Below are 19,378 nucleotides of genomic sequence, written 5' to 3' on the forward strand. Positions count from 1 at the left end.
AACACGTTTAAAGGTGCTAAGCTGTAAACCCATGAAAATCCTAAAAATGACTGGACAGTGTTATATATTTTGAGGGCCACGTGATTTCTAACATATCCTTAAAGTTCCCAACAGCCCCTACAGTCCACATACAATTTGATTTATTACTTTTATTTTGAAGCCAAAGCAGCCGATCTTTTGGAGATCCACACTGTGCTTCCAAAATAAAATAAAAGTTATAAAGAGATCAGTGATGTTGTTGCAAAGCCAGAGAGGTAATTGTGCACTTGAGCACACTTTAGTGTATTTGCTAATTATAAGCACCATTTCAAATGGGCTTTCACGGAAGAGGCTTCTGTGTGACTACAGGTGAGTAGACGGAGTGTTGTTAAACTCGTAACACTCACACAGTGTGTACTTCTGGGAAAAAATAGTCAGTCTGCATACAAATATTTACCTGTGAGTGGAAATACTGTGTATGCATCTTGTATTAATCCTGACTGTTGGTACTAATAAAATTAACAAAGGCTCTATACTGTGCTTTTAAGTAAACAGTGAAAACAGTGTTTTTATAAGGCCTTTAATAATCGTGTATTGCCAGTTTTTCATTATAATTTAGTGTATCTTATGTTTATACGTAAATTTACTCTTAAACAAATCAGACTATTTTATTTTTAATAAAAAAATCTTAAAATCTTGTTGTGCAGTCTGAATGTTTGAAGTTTATTCATTTCCTTTGGTAAAAGCTTTTATCATCTAAAACAATATTTTTATTGGCCCCTTTTAGTTTTGTTAATTCAAAACATAAACACAGCAGGTTATGGGCTCATTTAAAGCTTACTGATAACTTTGTTCATATTTTAATGTTTTAATTAATAGTTTGGTCAATTTCACAATTATGTTACATTTGCAAAGTGTCTTCGTGACTCTTTACCTTGTAAAAATATTAACAACTAAAGATTTTAAAACCTCAGTGTCTCCTTTTTTGCTTTAAACTTAAGTAACGTCTCTGAAGGTGATGCTGGATTTCCACATTTGTCTGGCAGTTTGTTTCCCTTCTTTCTTACCACAGTAAATAAAAGTTTCAATAAGGTCTCTGTGGTTCGTTTGAAACAAACATATGATGACAAGTTTTGTGGATTTGAGTTTGCTGCTAGTGCTGAGATTAAAAACGAAAAGGATAAGACCGCCATCATGTGGTTATTCAAAAGAACTAAGTAGTTCAAAATCAAAGGGCATTCCTATGAAGAACAAAGGTGAATTATATAATCATATAATGGTGCTCAAAGATTCAGTCATCTGTGGTCAGAACTGTTGAGACCAAAGAAAAAAAGATTTGGTCTTGTTCTGTGTCTTTGTACGTAGAGAACTTATTTGTCTTTACTCATATATGACATTTATTATCATGTACAAATGTTTTACATAAACATGAACACTTCTCATTTGACAAAGTTATTTGGCATGTAGAGGATCTCACAGAATTTCAAACATATCTGTGTGTTTTTGTTTGTTTGTTACTGAATGAGATAAATAAATAAACCCTGACACTTGTCAGTATACTGTTTCTCAGAAAAATGCATTTAGCAGTCTTAAATCCAGATCCAAAGCCAGGCCGGACAGCAGCAGCACAGAAAATGGTGTCAGGTTTCTGTTACGTCTGACAGTAAAAGCAGAAAAACAAAACCGTATTCAACCATGCAATAAAAAAGAAGCTACTCTCAGCTCTTGCCACAAGGGGTCACCACAGAACTGGGCGCTCATGCTGATACAGTCCCAGGGGCAGTGCCTCTGCGAATTCACAAAAATAAAACTGTTTCTGCAGCATTTTTAAAGCAAAGAATAATTTACTGCCAAAAGATGGTGTGAAATTTTTATTTTAGATGTTTTTGGTGTGCAGATGATCACAAAGAGACGCCTTCTCTTTAGCACCAAAATCACACTTTATAAAATTAGTATAAGTCAAAATGACCTTTCTCTCACGTTTTGCTGCAGAAGCTACTCAAGCTCTTACATGGCCCACAATCTACTGTGAACTGAAAACAGATGAACCTGTTCAAGGCAAGTTTCACGCTGGATATTTTCTCCTGATGTCACACAAAAGCATTCAGACTGGCCCACTGCTCTGAATGTGCACACGGCGCCCACTCAGGTAAGAGATCTTTCATCATAGTCTGTGCTAAAGAAGAGTGAAAAAATTAGACTGTGGGAGAGAGTAATACGAATATAGTACAATGTAATACTACAAATAGTATCGCAGGTACTACACCAAATTGCAAAGCTTCTGTTTTATTTGCTTTACAAAGGGTGGACGAGTGTTTACACTGGTTCTGGTTGTTTATTTAACAAGTACGGTACCTACTGGACCTCAATATAAAAAATTTAAGTAAACTGCTATTTACATTAGACGCCCCTGGGCAGGTCACATTGATAGATACAGCACAATTCAATTCAATTTTATTGATATAGCACCAACTGACACCAACAGTCGCCTCAAGGTGCTTTGTGTTGTAAGGAAAAGCACAACAAAACGCACACAGGAAAGACAAATAAAAATATGTCACACTGGCTTAAACGGGATCACAGGTCTGGTTTTTCATAAGCCACCTTGAGATGTACCTTCAAATTGGACATATAGAATTTTTCTTTATTAGTACGCTATATTAGTATTTGCTTCCCTTCAGTGACAGCAATTTGTCCAACTGTGGTTCACCTGCAAAGCCGTTCCCAGCCCCTTCTAGCCATGTCCCTGGGTCCAATCTCACAGGCACTCTTTGGTTTAATAGATTCATTTAGAGGAGTGCAGGAGTTCATGCAACCTTATTTAGAAAACGGGCATCTCAGAGCTCCAAAGCTCAACATTGTTTTTTATTTAGGGGGTTGAGCTAGACTCTGATATACTTGAGTTAAACATACTTTACAGCTCATTTACAATGCAAAGCTCCTTACCTTGCAGGGCTACACTGTAATGCATCATCTCTACTGGTGATTTTGTAAACATCTACGATCATTTTAATCATTTGTGCTTAACGTGACACTGAGACAATCTTATTTAAGTCTTATTAAATATTACAGTTAGCATTCAGAAGATGAACTGTGTTTCTGTCCTTTCAGTGTTCAGAGGGTCCTGTTTTGCTTGGTCACTGCTCCAAAACCATTATGTCATTGTTCCCCGAGTCACCTGCCAGGGAGTCGCACCAGGCGGCAGCATCAAGCCTGGTTCGCCCTGAAATAAAGTGCATTCTGATGCATCGCATTTAAGACGCATTGGTCACAACTAGCTTAAAATGTGTACAAAGCTTTTAATATAGCTCTGTGAATTCAGTGTATTGACCGGCGCACAAGGAAACTTAAATCCACATATTTCTAAATGGAGTTCGGCGACGGTTGGTTTCTCTAAACGTCCCAGATCCAGTTACCGCTGGTTACAGCAACGACATTTAAATGGAATGATAAATATTCAATGCGAGCCCTGCTCGGCACCCTGCTAATTTTCCCAGATGGCTAACGGCTAAGCTAACCGGTAAACTCGTGTTGTCAGTGTCTTTAATCCAAACTCTGTTGGTTTTGTGCCCCAGATCGTGCAAACCACAGGGCACAATAAAAGTCTATAAACAACGTAAGTGAAAACTGTATTTCACTGGATTTTGTGGGGACCAAAACTATACGTTAGAAGAAGAAAAGCAAACCCAGTCAGTCCAAATTGACATGATTCTGCCGAATTGACTTCCTTACACAACACACGTCACTGTGACGCGTTGCATTCTGGTAAATGCAGTTAACCTGGGTTTAAGGTCGTAAATGTACACGACTTAACCCGACATATGCGTTTTACTGTTTGAGTTTCTCGCGTTTCCAGCTAATGTTCGAACAGGGAAAAGATAAAAATGCAGTCATTTTGATGCTGGTGCGTAGTTGTTTAAACATAGATAAAGAGAAAAAAAACTACAAATCCCAGTAACTGACGTCATTACGTATGTACGTCTAGCAACGGCGAACAGCTAAAGGAAAAAACAGCCGCTTCCGTGTTGTTCTTGTGTTATTTTGTAAAATAACTGTCGTTAGCGGAGTCAAAGCTCGCCTGACAGCCTCGCCGGAGTGTGAATATCATGGTTTTGTGAAGCTGACACACAGCGTCAGCCTTTTTTCAGCCAAAATGTCGCTGCTGCAGAGCTCAAAGAAAAAAGACAAGCGTATTTTGTCTGGTACCTGCCCAGACCCGAAATGTCAGGCGAGGCTTTTCTTTCCTGCTTACGGCTCCGTTAGCATCGAGTGTACCGAGTGTGGTCAGCGCCACGAGCAGAAGAACCTGCAGAACGTTGAGGAAGTCACCGACCCCGATGTCGTGCTTCACAATCTGCTCAGAAACGCCCTGCTCGGCGTCACCGGGGCCCCGAAGAAGGGGACCGAGCTGGTGAAAGTGATGGGGCTTTCTAACTACCACTGCAAGCTGTTGTCGCCCGTGCTCACCAGGTATGGCATGGACAAACAAACCGGCAAAGCCAAGCTTCTGAGGGAGATGAACCAAGGGGAGATGTTTGACTGTTCCATCCTGGGAGACAGAGCTTTTCTCATTGAGCCGGACCATGTTTCCACCATAGGCTATGGCAAAGATAGGTCAGGGAGCCTTATATACCTCCACGACACTCTGGAGGAGGTGAAGAAAGCCAACGGCAACAGAGAGTGTCTCATCCCGGTGCATGTGGACGGAGACGGGCACTGCCTGGTCCACGCTGTGTCCAGAGCTCTGGTGGGGAGAGAACTGTTCTGGCATGCCCTCCGTGAAAACCTCAAACAGAACTTCAAGCAGAATCTGGAACGCTACAAGGCACTTTTTCAGGACTTTATAGATGCTGCAGAGTGGGAGGACATCATCAACGAGTGCGACCCTCTTTTCATCCCACCAGAAGGCGTACCCCTTGGACTACGCAACATCCACATATTTGGCTTAGCCAACGTCCTCCACCGACCCATAATTCTCCTGGACTCCCTGAGTGGGATGAGGAGCTCCGGGGACTATTCTGCCACCTTCCTGCCTGGACTGGTGCCGGAGGAGCAGTGCAAGGGGAAAGATGGGAAGCTGAACAAACCCATCTGTATCGCCTGGAGCAGCTCCAGCAGGAACCACTACATCCCTCTGGTGGGAATCAAGAACACGGTGCTGCCAAAGCTGCCACCCCGTCTGCTGCCAAAGGCCTGGGGCGTCCCTCAGGACCTCATCAAGAAGTACATCAAGTTAGAAGCGGATGGGAGCTGCGTGATTGGCGGAGATCGCAGCCTGCAGGATAAATATCTGATGAGGCTAGTTAACGCCATGGAGGAGGTATTTATGGAGAAGCACAGCATCCACCCGTCGCTGGTGGCTGACGTTCACCAGTACGTCTACAGGAGGACTGGCGTGATTGGCATCCATCCAGAGGAGGTCACAGAGGCGGCAAAGAAGTCAGTGATGGAAAATCGGCTGCATCGCTGCCTGATCTGTGGCGCCCTTTCTGAGCTCCACATCCCACCGGAGTGGCTGATTCCCGGCGGTAAGCTCTACAACTTAGCCAAATCCACACACGGCCAGCTGCGGCCGGATAAGAACTACAGTTTCCCCCTCAACAACGTGGTCTGCTCTTACGACCCCCAAAGGGATGTTCTCCTCCCAGACTACAAACTGAGCTCCCTCAACACCTGCAACTGGTGTCACGGCACGTCAGTCCGCCATATCCGTGGAAACGGCTCGGTGGTTTATCTGGATGGGGACAGAACCAACACCCGCTCCCAGGGAGGGAAGTGTGGGTGTGGCTTCAAACACTACTGGGAGGGGAAGGAGTATGACAACCTCCCCGAGGCCTTCCCCATCACGTTGGAGTGGGGGGGTCGGGTGGTGCGAGAGACAGTGTACTGGTTCCAGTATGAGACTGACCCTTCATTGAACAGCAACGTGTACGACGTGGCCATGAAGCTCGTCACAAAGCACTTCCCGGGCGAGTTTGGCAGTGAGATCCTGGTGCAGAAAGTGGTCAACACTATCCTCCATCACACGGCCAAGAAGAACCCGGACGAATACAACCCCGTGTCCATCGACGGGGCTCATGTCCAGCGCCTCACTGATGCCTCAGAGTCTCAGCAGCCGGCGGACCCCCAGCCGCCCACAAAGATCATCCTGACGGGACAGAAAGCAAAGACGTTGCACAAGGAGGAGCTAACGATGAGCCGAGCAGAGCGCAGCATCCAGCAGAGCATCAGCGAGCAGGCCTTCGTCACCCAGAAGCGTCGGACTGACAAACTGAAGCAGGAGCAGAAAGGCCAGGGCCGGACTTCTTCACCCGGAGGCTCTCCAGAAACCTCCTCCTCTTCAGCTCCAGCCACACCCACCAAGTCCTCCTCCCCGTCTTCGTCCAGTAAGGAGAAAAAGATTCGTGTGACTACGAGCGACGGCAGACAGGCCATGCTGACTCTGCAGGCCCACACGACCTTCTCTGAGCTGCAGAGGAGCATCAGCAACCAGTTCAGCGTGCCGCCGGCGCAGCAATGCATCCGCTACGGTTTCCCACCTAAGGAGTTGGTCCCACCAAAAGATGGCGAGGAAAACGAGCCAGTGGCGCTGCAGCATGGTGACAGGGTGACTGTGGAGATCCTAAAAGGCCCAGAGGACAAGAGCCCTGCGGCCTCCATTCCCCGAGCCTCCAGCTCGCACTCCGCCCTGCATTCAGTGAAGAGCGAGGACGCCGTGACGCCCGGAAGAATGAGCAGCCGGGAACTCCAGGACAGCATCGACCTTGAGATGTCCTCCCTTTGTCTCCTAGCAACGTTGATGGGTAAGGTTACATGTAGGGTACCAAGTAAGTTAGTGAGTGAAGCAAAGTAATGTATTATCACAGCAACCTGTGCCACAAGACTGAATGTGACAGGAAGTGTACGTTTAGGATATTTCAGAGCATAAGATCCATCCTGATATAAAGCAGAGCAAAAGATCTTTGGTCGCACAGCTTACCTGTACCGTACGGCCTTCTGAAGCGAAACTGGCTGCACATAAAAACAAGCTGTGTCACTTTGAGATGTCACTAGAGGAAAGTTATTGTGCTGGAGCTGCAGCTTCTTTTCACTTTAAAGATGCTGTGAATCCTGAATTCTTTGCTGACGTGTGGATTCGAATATCACAGCCGAGACACTGATTACGTTCTTTGAAATCAGTGATCGTCTCCGTTTTCAGCAGATAGTGGGCCTGTCTTGAAATCGTCTGCCTTATTAAATGAAATCCATGCTGGATTCAATTTTGCAAAGGGCCAGATTTGATCCTCAGGCTTTGATTTTGTCACATTTGATCTAAGATATAAAAGCTTGTTGGTCTGATTGAAGGCTGCCAGGAGAAAACTATTTTTCTCCTGTGTTGTTCTGCACTTCAGGAGCTAAAACCCGCTCGTCAGGTTTAACAGAGCCAAGTGGCTGCTGCTACTTTCTTATTTTAATAATTCACTTCTTAGTTTGATTTTAGAAACATTCCTTTCTACAATAAAGCTAAAGGAAAACAGTCCTCTTTTTCCTATGCTTGCATAAGGAAACGTGTATTTCAGTTATAATAACTTGAATCAGTCATTCAGTCCGGCTCTTGGCTGTTGCTTGTTACTGTACAGAGTTAATCTGTGACTTAGCAGTGAGTTATTTACAGGTAAATATACAAAGAAGCACAAAGGTTCAATTAGACTTAATAAAAGCAGGATAAAATATGATAAAATGTGTCCTGGCTTCTGGGGGTGAACATGCAATTATCCATGACTGTAGTTGAGGCAAAGAATGTGTCGACTGACTTTAAGTCTTTTTGGCCATTTTATTAGCAAAGATGTCTTCAACCTTGAGTAAAACTAAACCCGACGTATGTTTTAATATCTTCTGTCGCAGTGATTTTCCTTTGGTTGACAGCCAGCTTCGATTGGCGTCAAATGTGTTTTTAGTACATGCAGAGAAAACCCTGGTATGGAAAAAATAACATTTCCTCAAACATGACAGTGCTGGTGCTTCAGTTTGCTTTAAAGTTCAACTTTTGATCATTAATCATTCAAAGATAACGATTGAACTCGTTCTGCTGTCTGCCCTTTCATTAATTTGACCTCTTGTTTATATTTTCATTATAATTAGCATCTCTATAGTCAATGTTTGTTCACAGGTTGAGCTCCTGACGATACAAACCTACTGTGCTGGGGCTGACGGTGTGTTTATAGAGAGTGCTGTCAGGTTAATATCATACAGCACTTTATTTTATTGATTAATAATCAGTCAGAATGATAACGATTTGTACAGTAAACATCTCCTGTTCCAGTTTCTCCAGCATGGGGATGTCTTTGTTTTCTGTGTTCACTCATATTATTGAATGTGGTGATGATGATGATGATGGATCATCGTCGTGTTTAATTTATTGTCTTCTTGCAATGATGCTGCTGCTTGCTTAAGACTGCAGAGTAAGCTGAAGTGTGTTTGTGTGTGTCTGTGTGTGAATAAAGAGAACAGCTCCAGGTGTGCAGCGCACATGCCTGCTGGTTTCTGATTGGCTAGTGCAGGCAGGTGATCAAAAAACTGCCGTTTGCTCTCAGCAGCTGATTGAGCTCCCAGGTTTCTGATCAGCTGCCATGAGCAAACAAGAGACTTGTTTTGTGTGTGAGTGTGAGAATCTGCTGACTCGAGCAACTCGCTCCCTCCCCGTCTCACCTGCCAATCAGGTCAAAGGTCACAACTGCGTTAGGATAAACAGATCGGGCCGTGTGACACACACAGAGCGTCTGTCGATATTCAGGAAGGTTTCGGCTGCGCTCCGAGCGCTCCGCAGGCCTGACGCTGCACTTCCTGTCAGCACCGAGCTCGTGTTCAATAATCCCCCCGCCCGGCCCCGGCCAGGATGAAACAAAGCATCCGCTCACCAGACAGTGCCTCCAACCCAGAGCTCAGAGTTCACACAGCTGAATGGAGCAGACCTGTAGCTGAATATGTGCGACGTGCATTACATATAAACACACAAACAAAAGGAAATGCACCGTCACGCACTTTCAAATGGACTCAGTGCATCAGTGCAGTGTTGAAGTCCCTGTTTTACTGACAGGATATTTGAAGCTAAATAAACACCTGAATATGGTTTTATCGCCTTTATTTATTGACAGTGGTTTTGTACACCAAATAAAATTTAACCTTAAACCAGATTTTATTTCATTTTAAGCTTAAGTTGTTGTTTTTGCTCATTTCACTTTCAATTTTCATTGTCTGGAAATGATGAGTTTCAGTTTAGTTTTCATGAGTTTTGGTGGTAGTTTTAGTTTTGTTCTTATATATTTGGAGGTTTTGTCAGGTGCAAAATTTTAAAGGTTAACACACTTCATACACATTCAAGTCCCAGACTCATTAAACAGATGCACCAGATGTTCCTCAGGCTGGTTGTGTTGAAAAATAAAGTGAAAAAATATTGTTTACAGTAGCTTTATTGCAAAGTCTAGTTTTTATTTTTACTGTAGCCAATTTATTCTTGGTTCACTATAATAACTTTGCCTGAAACTGAATCATTAATGAACCATTTTAGGTTTTCTCAGCAGAAAAACCCACATCGACACATTCCACTTTAAGTTTTAGATTTGGGAATTAATGGAGACAATGATCAGTGACAGACTGGACATTTATTTATTGGCTTAGATGACTGTTATTGCAATAAAAAAGGGTTTATGTCTCAGATGAGATGGATCATTTTAATCACAGCAGGAGAGTACAAGTGGATTGATATTTTCTGTCGAGGTTGTTGAGACTAAATATGAAGCAGCTGAAGGACAATGGCATTTATTAGAGGACCTCTAAAACAAGAGACGGTAAATGTAGATGAAATGTAGAATATAAAAATGTGAATGTTCCTACAGAGTAGCAGCAGCATGAGCAGCAGTGCGAGGTTAAAACGAGGGGGAATCGCTAGCCTGGCTTTACCATCAGCATCAAAGCTGTAGATGTTGTATGTAGTGTGAGCTTCACTGAGTGTGAAAGCAAACATACTGGAACCACAGAGGTTTCTATAAATGACTGACGATAGCTGCTGCTTGCAGCTTCATATTCATCATGTAGAAATAAATGTGATGTCACACCTTTATCAAGAAACATTTCGTAGGTTTGTCCACCACTGCTTTCAGGTTTAAATATATTTTTACATATCAGCGGCTTCACTGTACGCCAAACAATGGCGAGGTCAGAGTATCAACTGTATTTCCACTCTTGTGTCTTACATTCAGATGTTTCGGTCTCTGTTTATTTTTGTGCTGCTCTGACCGCTCACGTTCCTGCCAAAGCTGTGGCCTCTGCACTCTGACACCGAGGACTTCTGTGGTCCTACATTGTGCTGTCCTGTGTAGCGTCCTGCTCACACAGACACATTTTAACCTTGTGTTGTGTTTAGGACCTCGTCTCATTCGTTGGATCCTTTTAAAATGTTTGTCTTTGTTTCAGGTGAGGATGTTTGGTCGTACGCAAAGAAGCTGCCACACTTATTCCAGCAGGGCGGCGTCTTCTACAACATCGTTAAGAAAGACATGGGTAAGCAGGCTCTGTGTAACAGAGCAGGTACATTTATACATGTGCGTTTGTGTGTCTGCATCACTGTGAACCGGAGCTTATCATACGTGAGCTACTTTTTTTAAAGGCTTCTTTGCTAACTAATTATTAGACAGATTTTAAACATGTGCAGAAATGTAGCAGAAACACACGCGACTGATCAGGTGACGCCTGAGAGCAGAAAAGTTCAGTGAATAAAATTCACGAGGCTGCAGGAAATGAAATGTTTCTTCCCAGACCTGATGATCAATGCCCAGTGGTCCACATTTGTGCCATATTCCGGGTTCCCAGCACGCACCTTACAGGAACTCCTTCCCAGAGAAGAAAACGGGGTCTGTTGTAAACATGTGGAGAGGATTTCGATTAGATGATAGTGCCCAGATTTCTGGTAAATAAAGGAACGTGGAGTGGCTCACTGATGTGTGCTGAGCTCTGGTCCTCTGCAGCACAGAGGAATATATGTCAGAGTTTACAGTCAGATGAAGTTTGATTGAAATATATCGATTCTTGTCACATGCACGTGACTCCTCAGACATGTCTGAAAGCAGATTGGTGTGATTAAAGGATCAGTTTGTTTTTATCTGTCATATTCTTTATTGTAAGTTATTGCAAACCAAAAACTAATAACACAGGATCCTTTATGGCGACTTCTTATTTCCTGTTATCAGATTGTCAGACTGTTGCTGTGTTTCTATCTGATGCTCTGGAGCTAACCGCAGCATAAATGAAAGCAAACCCTTGAACCTTTGTCAATATATTTGGTACATCCCACCCGAGGGAGGGAGAACAGCTGTGTTATTAAAGTTGACCTATTGTGCTTTTGTTTACCTGTCATAGATATATTGTTACAATGGTGGATAGTCAAGTCAGCCGCGAACTCACTTTCTCCAAACACTGTTTTTCTACTCTTGGATCTGTGTGACGGCGCTAATATGGTCATTTGAATCTTTGCAGGTGTTTCAGAGCGCGTAACTAAAAGCATGAGCTTAGTTTGATAATAAGAGAGCTTAAAGAAAAACAAAATTACAAGTTAAATCTAAAACAATAAAGTTTGACAGCCCTCACATGCTCTGCTCCCACTGCACTGCACAGTTTCACAACGTTACAGCTGCTGAAATGTTTGTGAGCTTATACACAGGCATCAATGCAATAACACGAATATGTTTCCTGCTTCAACTTGATTGGCTCTTTGGGGGAAGGCGGAGGACGCTGGCCATCTGTAGTATCTGAGAAGTCTCCCATAAATTGCTGTTCAGATTCTTTTTTTCTATATAAATTGTGTCTGAATGTGAGAATAAAAGTTTCTTGCCTACTGATTTAAACCTTTTCTTGTGAGGGGCAGCCAATCAGAGTTGGCAGAGCTGAAGGCTTGTTTCAGACCAAGACCCAGGATGAGATTAATAAGGATTATTTTAGACTGTGAATCATGTCAAGCTGGGAATGACCTCTCTCTCTCTCTCTCGTTCAGGCCTGATGGACGGGAAGCACTGCACGCTGCCTCACCTCACAGGGAAAACCTTTGTTTATAATGCAGCAGAGGAGCGTTTGGAGCTCTGCGTGGACGCTGCCGGTCACTTCCCTGTTGGGCCTGATGTCGAGGAACTGGTGAAGGAGGCCCTGGTGCAGCTACGCTCTGAGGCATCCGGTAGGGGCAGTAGAGAGGGTAGTCCCTCTCATGGCGTGCTGCGGCTGGGCAGCGGTGGCGTTGTTCGTAAAAAGGAGCAGCTGCAGAGTGTCACAGCCTTTCAGGGAAAAGGCCACTCTCTGGGCAGCGCCGGAGGCTCCTCACCACCAGAACACCGCCCTATCACACGACAGCACAGCAGTGGCGTGGACCTGAGTGCCAGCGTGTCCCGAGGACCCCCGGACCTGTCGGACATCCCCGAGGACACCACCAGGGAGCTGGTCCGCATGGCTCCGGGCTTCGTCACCATGAAGGACGGCCGTGGACTCGACCCCAGCCTGATGGAGCAGCAGCGAAGGAAGCTGCAGGAAATGGTGTCCTCCATCCAGGCCTCCATGGAGCGGCACCTGAAAGAGCAGCAGAGCACCGCCTCCGGGGGTAGGGCTGCCCAGGAGCCGACGGCCGGAAGCCAGGCGGGTGAGGACCAGTCGGTGTCCACGGCCGACCACAAACTGCCAGCTGCAGTGTCGACAACGGCAGCCATCAAACCTGAGCAGAAGGTGGAGGAACCGGAGGAGATGGACAGCCAGGACGCCGGGCAGAGTAACGCCACCGAACCCATGGATCACTCCTGATCACGCCTGAGCCCCAGCACCGCCCCACCCCCGCACCCGCCTGACCGGCATCTGTGGGTCATAACACCTCAGGTCGGATCCTCAAGCTTTGGTCTTCATCGTGTTGCGTTGTCTTTACTGCATGACTAAGAGCGGGCCGACTGTCCTCGCCGCTGCGAACTCCAGGTGGGACAGCCGTCGATGAAGCGATATATTGTGACGCGCTGTCTGCGATATGTCATCGATTCATCCGTTTCACAGATCTGTTGCAGAAGCCGTTGCCATGTGTGTTTACACTGTATCCACTGTAGCTCGCCTGTCAGCACCGCTCTATGAAAATTTAACACGGTAATGAATAAATACAACGATGTGATCCCCACGTTGATTCAAAATAAGTTTTTCTCTTAAGTTGATGATGTATCGTGAACAACTGTCTCACAGTATATCGCAGAGTCGTCCATAAGGTGACGGGATTCTGTCGTTAGGCCTGCGGTTCCCACCTGCAGACGTCTAATCCTCTCGCTGTGAACACTTACGGATCTCCGAGGAGGAAAATCCGGTGAGACGCATTTCTGTAGATAGAAGAAGTCTTAATCTGCCACCAGGAAGGAGAGTAGCTGGCCGCCGCCAGCGTCGCGTCCTGCAAACATGCTTCCGTCAAAGTGCACGCTCTGAAAAGTGCACCGGCCTCCGTACGCATCAACGCCTTCAGAATCTGCTTTCCACCCTCCGTTTGTCTGAGCTCTGCAGGGAGAACTCTGATCTGTGTTTGCTTGATTGTCTGAATCCTCCTTGATGACTTTATATTTTTACTTTACCTTTTTGCCCCTCTAACCATCACCAGTTTAATGGTTTATATTCTAGAAAAATCAGAATGAAGCCCCTCACAACCTCCAGGCAGAGAACTAACTGCAGTTTCTATTTGTTGTATCTAAAATTTAACCGCACGCTCTCATCTCCACGTGTGACATATTGCAGTTTTGTGTGATGCCACCTGCGCCTCAACATCAGTAATAAGGCGTCTGTCGATATCTGTGCCTGTAGCAGTATTGAACATGTGCTGTGCGAGACCTCCAAAGTCCACATGAGCTGGTTTGTTAGTACAAGTTGTTTGGTGGTCCACGTCCCATTTGGACCGTTGTGTTTTGCACTTTTAATTTTTTCTTCTGTTTTGTTTGTTGTTTACTTGACATTTGATTTGCTTTTTAGGTTGATTGTATGGAAAAGACGGCCTTGTTGTATTTGTGCTCTTTTTATGGCTTTTTGAGCATCAGATGAGTGTAACCATATTTAAATGAGAAGTTTTATTGCTCAGTTACCACCTAACAGTAGCTGGTTTGAGCAGAAAGCTGCATCCATAAGCTGCACACAGGCACAGATGTCTGGTGATTAATGCTAATCAACAGACGAATAAAATACTGGAACGGTCTCTTAGCTGATGGGTCGCTCGTCACAATTTTAAACGTCATTAAAAAATTCTCCAGAATGCTCCAACAGCACAAACACAGTCGAGAGGTCCCGTTCAGTGACTCTGATTAGCTGAAGCCTAACAGCTACACCTGCCTGTGTCACCACCCACCTGTCAGGGCCACGCCCCCATTAATGCAAACTTTAAGCCTTATCAGTGTCCAAATGAATAAGTTAAATACGATTAACATTGTTTACAGTTCATCAAATTTTTAATATTTTTACTTGCGGGTCTGCAAAGGCTAAGCTCGAGTGGCCATTAGCTTCATTAATGGATGTTTCTGGTTGGTCGGGCTTCTTAAAAGATCTTAGTTTGGGTTCCTGTGTACCCCACTTCACTGCCAGTGTGTAAATGTGGGTTTGACAAAAAGTGTTACGTGTTAAAAACAAGAACTAATTTATTTCTCACATATTTGTTCCAGCTGTATTTTTATTCACCTTATGTATCCCAGGTTAAATATTTTAAATTTTTAACACCTAAATTTAAGTTTCATCTGATCTCCAAACACTGCAGATTCATGAGAATCTGTGTAAATGTAGCAATAAAATGCCAAAGATGTGTTAGAGATGCACATGTAGTCAACAAGAGTCACTTATGATTTTTTTACTATAAAATTCCCAAGACGACCTCGACACGACGTGTTTGAACATAAATGTTACGATCCACTCTGCTCTGGACTATTTTGTGTTTGTTATTAAAACTCTTGAAATCAGTACCTGAAAAGACTTTTGTGTGAGGTTTAGAGGGACATAAACATGAAGCAAATATCTGGTGCTTTAGAAGCTAAAGATGAAATGCCTTGAGATGTGAGCATGAATATGAACTTGAGTGCAGTGCAACGAAGAGAAATTGTATTTATTGCCTGCAGGTGGCGCCGTGTTGAATGTGCAGCAGTAATGAACTTCCTGGAGGTCGAAGCTTCTCCTCGGTTTACCTGAAAACACTGTAAAATAACTCTGCACTGGACTGTTATCTTATGCTCAACAACTACCTTTCCCATGAGTCTTAGCCACAGGAGCACAGTTAAAGTATTATGGGAATCAGCGAAATCAAAAAGCGTTTAGCTTGTAGAATTTATAGAAAATCCAAAATGAGCTGCGGAGGTTTGTGCAGGTTAAAGCGAACGGCTCCTCCTTATGGAGATACTCTGAAAATACTTTGTGAACAAGTTGATCTTCACATCCCAAAAGTTAAACATGTGCTCATCAGCTGATCAGGTTACTTCATAAAAGGCCCAAATATCAAAGTAAGAAACCTAAAGCTCCATTCAGGTGGGATTCATGTCTCAGTGGTGCTTTGGTGTGGCCTCGGGAGGCTTTCTTCTTCTTCTTTGCTCTGAAGATGAACCTTCTGCTCCTTCCTAACATTTAAGGTTTGGTTCTCGCTTCATTTTTTCTCTTTTCAAAAGCAGAACACAGCCAAAGAAAAACCAGGTTCAAGTTTTCACTGGAGTTTAAATTCTCGTGATTGATCTAAGTTTTGGTTGGAGGAAGTCCTCGCTGGGCCTCTGTGCTTCTGTCCTATGCAAACATCTTAACTGAACTTCCAGGTCTAAACACCACCTACACATTTCAGCTGAACCTCCCAGACTCACCACCAGGTGGCCCTGCTGTCAGTGAAGGCGTCTCATAGAGATGCACTGATTGTGGAAATCAAGTTAAACTATTGTTTTTAAAACAACAGCTTTTGGGAATCATATATTACAGTTTTTCACTCTCTGAATGAGAAAGAATTCACTTGTACAAATTGAGGATCGACGGGACACAAAGTGACCGTCGATCATCAGCTCTCGTCTGTAAAAACCAAACCACAAACAGGAACTGAGAGATTTAATTAAATCTTCCCTCAGTGTGGCGACACCAGATTACAGAACAAGAGTTTATTATTTTTATTTCCCCGAGGCTTTAACCGCTCCTTTATTCCTGTAACGCTGCAGGAAGAAAAAGTATCTTTAGATGTGTCAAATCAGCTTTTGTGGATTGTGTTTCCACGTCTGGAACATCAGGCAGGTTAGAGTCGCAGCATGTGACTCTTCTCATTTTTCATGTGTCTTTCACACTGTTGTCCACATGTCTGCTCGTTCTATATGAATCATAAAGAAGCTGCTGTTTTTGTCAGAATTACCTGAAAGTAAATGTGTGTTTGAAGACAAATCCGCAGAGAAAGCATTATCACATAAAGCTCTTTATGCAGCTGCTGAATAAGCTCACAGAAGCAGGGTCCCAGGTTTCTGATGAAGATGATTTTGGACATTTTTAAATGTTTTCATTGTTCACACAGAGTGTTTGGTTTCACTGAAGATGGACGTCTTAGTTGTGAATTACAAGCAGCTATTGTCACCTATACATGCAGATCTTAGTTTTAGTTCACGAGGAGCTCGTTCAGAGCTGCTCACCACACACTGCAGAAAGGGTTTTACAACTCTAAGTTGGCCTCCAGGCTTGTGGTTTCTACGTTCAGTCAGTGTCTGCTCTTCCTGCTGCAGAGGAAACTTTTCCCTCTTTCAGCATGAAACAGTGAAACAGATCCAGATGTTAGAGCTCACTCTTCAGCATCTGGCAGGCAGACTGAAGCCAGAGGAGCACGTTAATGCAAATGCTGCCACTGTCACATATGGACAGGCTCTATAAGGGAGGCTTCACGTGTATGTGTTTCTTCAGTGCTTGATGTTCAGAGGTGGGTTTTGCTTTGTTGTTGTTGTTTTTTGCTGGCGTCGTTATAGTAACAAACCTAGTCATGCAGCTAGCTAACAGAGCTAACTAACAAGGTTAGCTGTGGCAAAGTTTGTGCAGCTCGGCACCAAAACAAGAAGTTCAAGATCATTTCTGGGCCACACACTCGAGGTGTTTTCATAACCTTTGTACAGCTTTGAGCTTCATCAGAGGTTCAGTCTTTTCTTGGGTAGTAGTACTGAATTATTTGTAAAAACATGTGATTGGCTGAAGATTTGTTTAAAAATTAGGACTTTTATTCAGAGGCGCTGCTGCCTGAAATCCTCTCTGATGGCACAGTTTTCAGCAGGTTCGTCTTCACTGTTTGACGGGACGTCCACGTTCAGTGTGAACTCTAAACTGTTGCATCAGCAGCAGTTTAGAGTTTCCTGTGTTTTCTAACAGGAGATGTACACTGGTGTGTACAGTGTTTTGGTGTGTGTGTTTGTGTACTTTTATTTTGCATGTTGATTTTTCAGGGACTTCTTGAGGAAAACAGCAGTTTCTTTTCATGATTCATCAAACCAGAGGTCTCAAACATCCATCTGATTTTTACAGGAACAAACTGGGTCATTTCTGCTCACAGTCCTCTGATTCGATGCTTTTGTAGAAATGTAGAAATGTGCAGATGTTTTTCATTGTGCTCTGGAGCAGCTGGTTAGTTTAGCATTAACAAAGGAAATGACTCTGAACTCTAAATCTCACTGACGCTGTATCGCGTTTGTTAAATCCGTGTGAAATGTAAAACAGGACACCTGCGAGTGGCACCGATCTCTGCTCCATCACAAACATGGAAGGCAGTTTCCGCCAACACAGATGTTTCTCCACCTCTGCATGTTACTTCTGTAATGAATCATCAGGCCTTAAACTGTGCATAAAATGTTTTACACTTAGGTTCTGCTTCAACTCTTTTATCTCGACTGTGTTTAATTTGAACTGGAGTCTTTGTATTTTCACTTTTTTGGCCTTTTTGTTTTCTGGTTTAGCAAAAAAAAGTCTGTTTCAGAATCACGGTCCTTCTGTTTTTGCCGTTCAGATGAATCTTTAGCACTTTGAGGAAAACGGGGAATGTTAGCATAGCATGCCCATAGCCGAATCATCATCATCATCATCAGTCAGAGAGGAAGCAGGTCGGCAGCACGAATCAGGAGGAGAGTTTGCTCAGATCAGACGACACTGCTGTAACAGACTTGAAGTTTTTCTTTGTGACTGCTGTACTAATGACATGAATTGTAATCCACCTGTATAATAGTATATATTGTAGTATATTTGGATCTGTACAGAAACACAGATGTTCAGTTCCTGCAGTAATGATTTCTTTTGTTAACTTCTCTCTGGTTTGCTAATAAAATATTGATGATACACGGCTTCGACATCGCTGTTTGCATGTGTGATAAATTTCCAACCCCGACAATAAAATCACTTCCTTCACATGTTTCCGTATTTTGTCGTCACTCACACACTTTTCTGTTTGTCTGTTTAAAAAAAGGTGTTTGTTTATGGTGCAGAAATCATTTTTCTCTGTTGTCCAGTCAACATAAGTTTGTAGAGAAAAGCAAGAGTAGAGCTGGCAAGAGCCTCAAAGATGTTAAAGATCGTGTTATCTCTTTTATGTCTTTTTGAATTAAACGTTGGTGATTTTGATGAGAACACCTTTAACATTTCTTTCAGTCACTCAAAGACTGCTCACTGTCTGGGGTGTCAGACACATGGCCAGATTCAGCCAATGAAACGGTCCAATCACACCTCTGGATAAATTTGGAAAGTGTTGAAAAATCACACTGACATCATTGATATCTCCAGTCCAATGCTGAGGAGAGACTAACAGGAGGGAACAAGTATTTCTAGATCTGAATAAATTAAAGTTGTTTAGTTCCAAAAGCTCCACATTTGAAGGCTTTTATAGAACATCTGAAACCTATAATGTGCTTGTAATAATGCAACTGTACATGGTGGAAATGAAAGAGGGATAAGGAAGGCGCCCTCCTCAGTGCATCAGTGTACATGCAGTGAAAGCTGTTGATTTAATTATAGAGGGGAAAATACATTTTTAGTTCAGAAACATAAACTCCCGTCATGTAGTTCTCAGTGGTTTGGTCCACAGGACAAACACAACTTCACAAACGTCTTGATGGATGATCAATCATCCAGGTAAGTAAATCTCCAAAAGCTGATTCTGCTCATCTGGACGTAGCGTTTGCAGCGGGAGAAAAGGAGGCCGTTTATGTGAAAAGGAAAGACCATCTCTGAATCGAGGAGGGGGCCTAAGGGAACATCTTTCACCATCATACAATCCTGTGATTGCAGCCATTCCCCAGCTCTCTGTGAATGGTACTCATGACCATTGATCAACAACCACTGATCAATGGTCATGAGAATTTGCATAATCATGATGAACTGACCTCCCAGCCCATTGTTCCCTCAG

The 19,378-nt window shown here is 43.6% G+C and overlaps 1 protein-coding gene across 1 annotated transcript; it reads left to right on the forward strand.

Moving 5' to 3' along the window:
* The first annotated feature begins 3,816 nt into the window (after positions 1 to 3,816).
* On the forward strand, positions 3,817 to 18,386 carry vcpip1 (valosin containing protein (p97)/p47 complex interacting protein 1). The gene is made up of 3 exons (XM_082512919.1): positions 3,817 to 6,782; positions 10,432 to 10,518; positions 12,005 to 18,386. Exons 1-3 carry the CDS (start codon positions 4,133 to 4,135, stop codon positions 12,793 to 12,795), a joined length of 3,528 nt encoding a protein of 1,175 aa, XP_082369045.1. The 5' UTR covers positions 3,817 to 4,132; the 3' UTR covers positions 12,796 to 18,386.
* Positions 18,387 to 19,378: the final 992 nt, after the last annotated feature.

Source organism: Aulonocara stuartgranti (assembly GCF_965226115.1).
Source record: "Aulonocara stuartgranti genome assembly, chromosome: 18".
In the NCBI taxonomy this organism is placed as follows: domain Eukaryota; kingdom Metazoa; phylum Chordata; class Actinopteri; order Cichliformes; family Cichlidae; genus Aulonocara; species Aulonocara stuartgranti.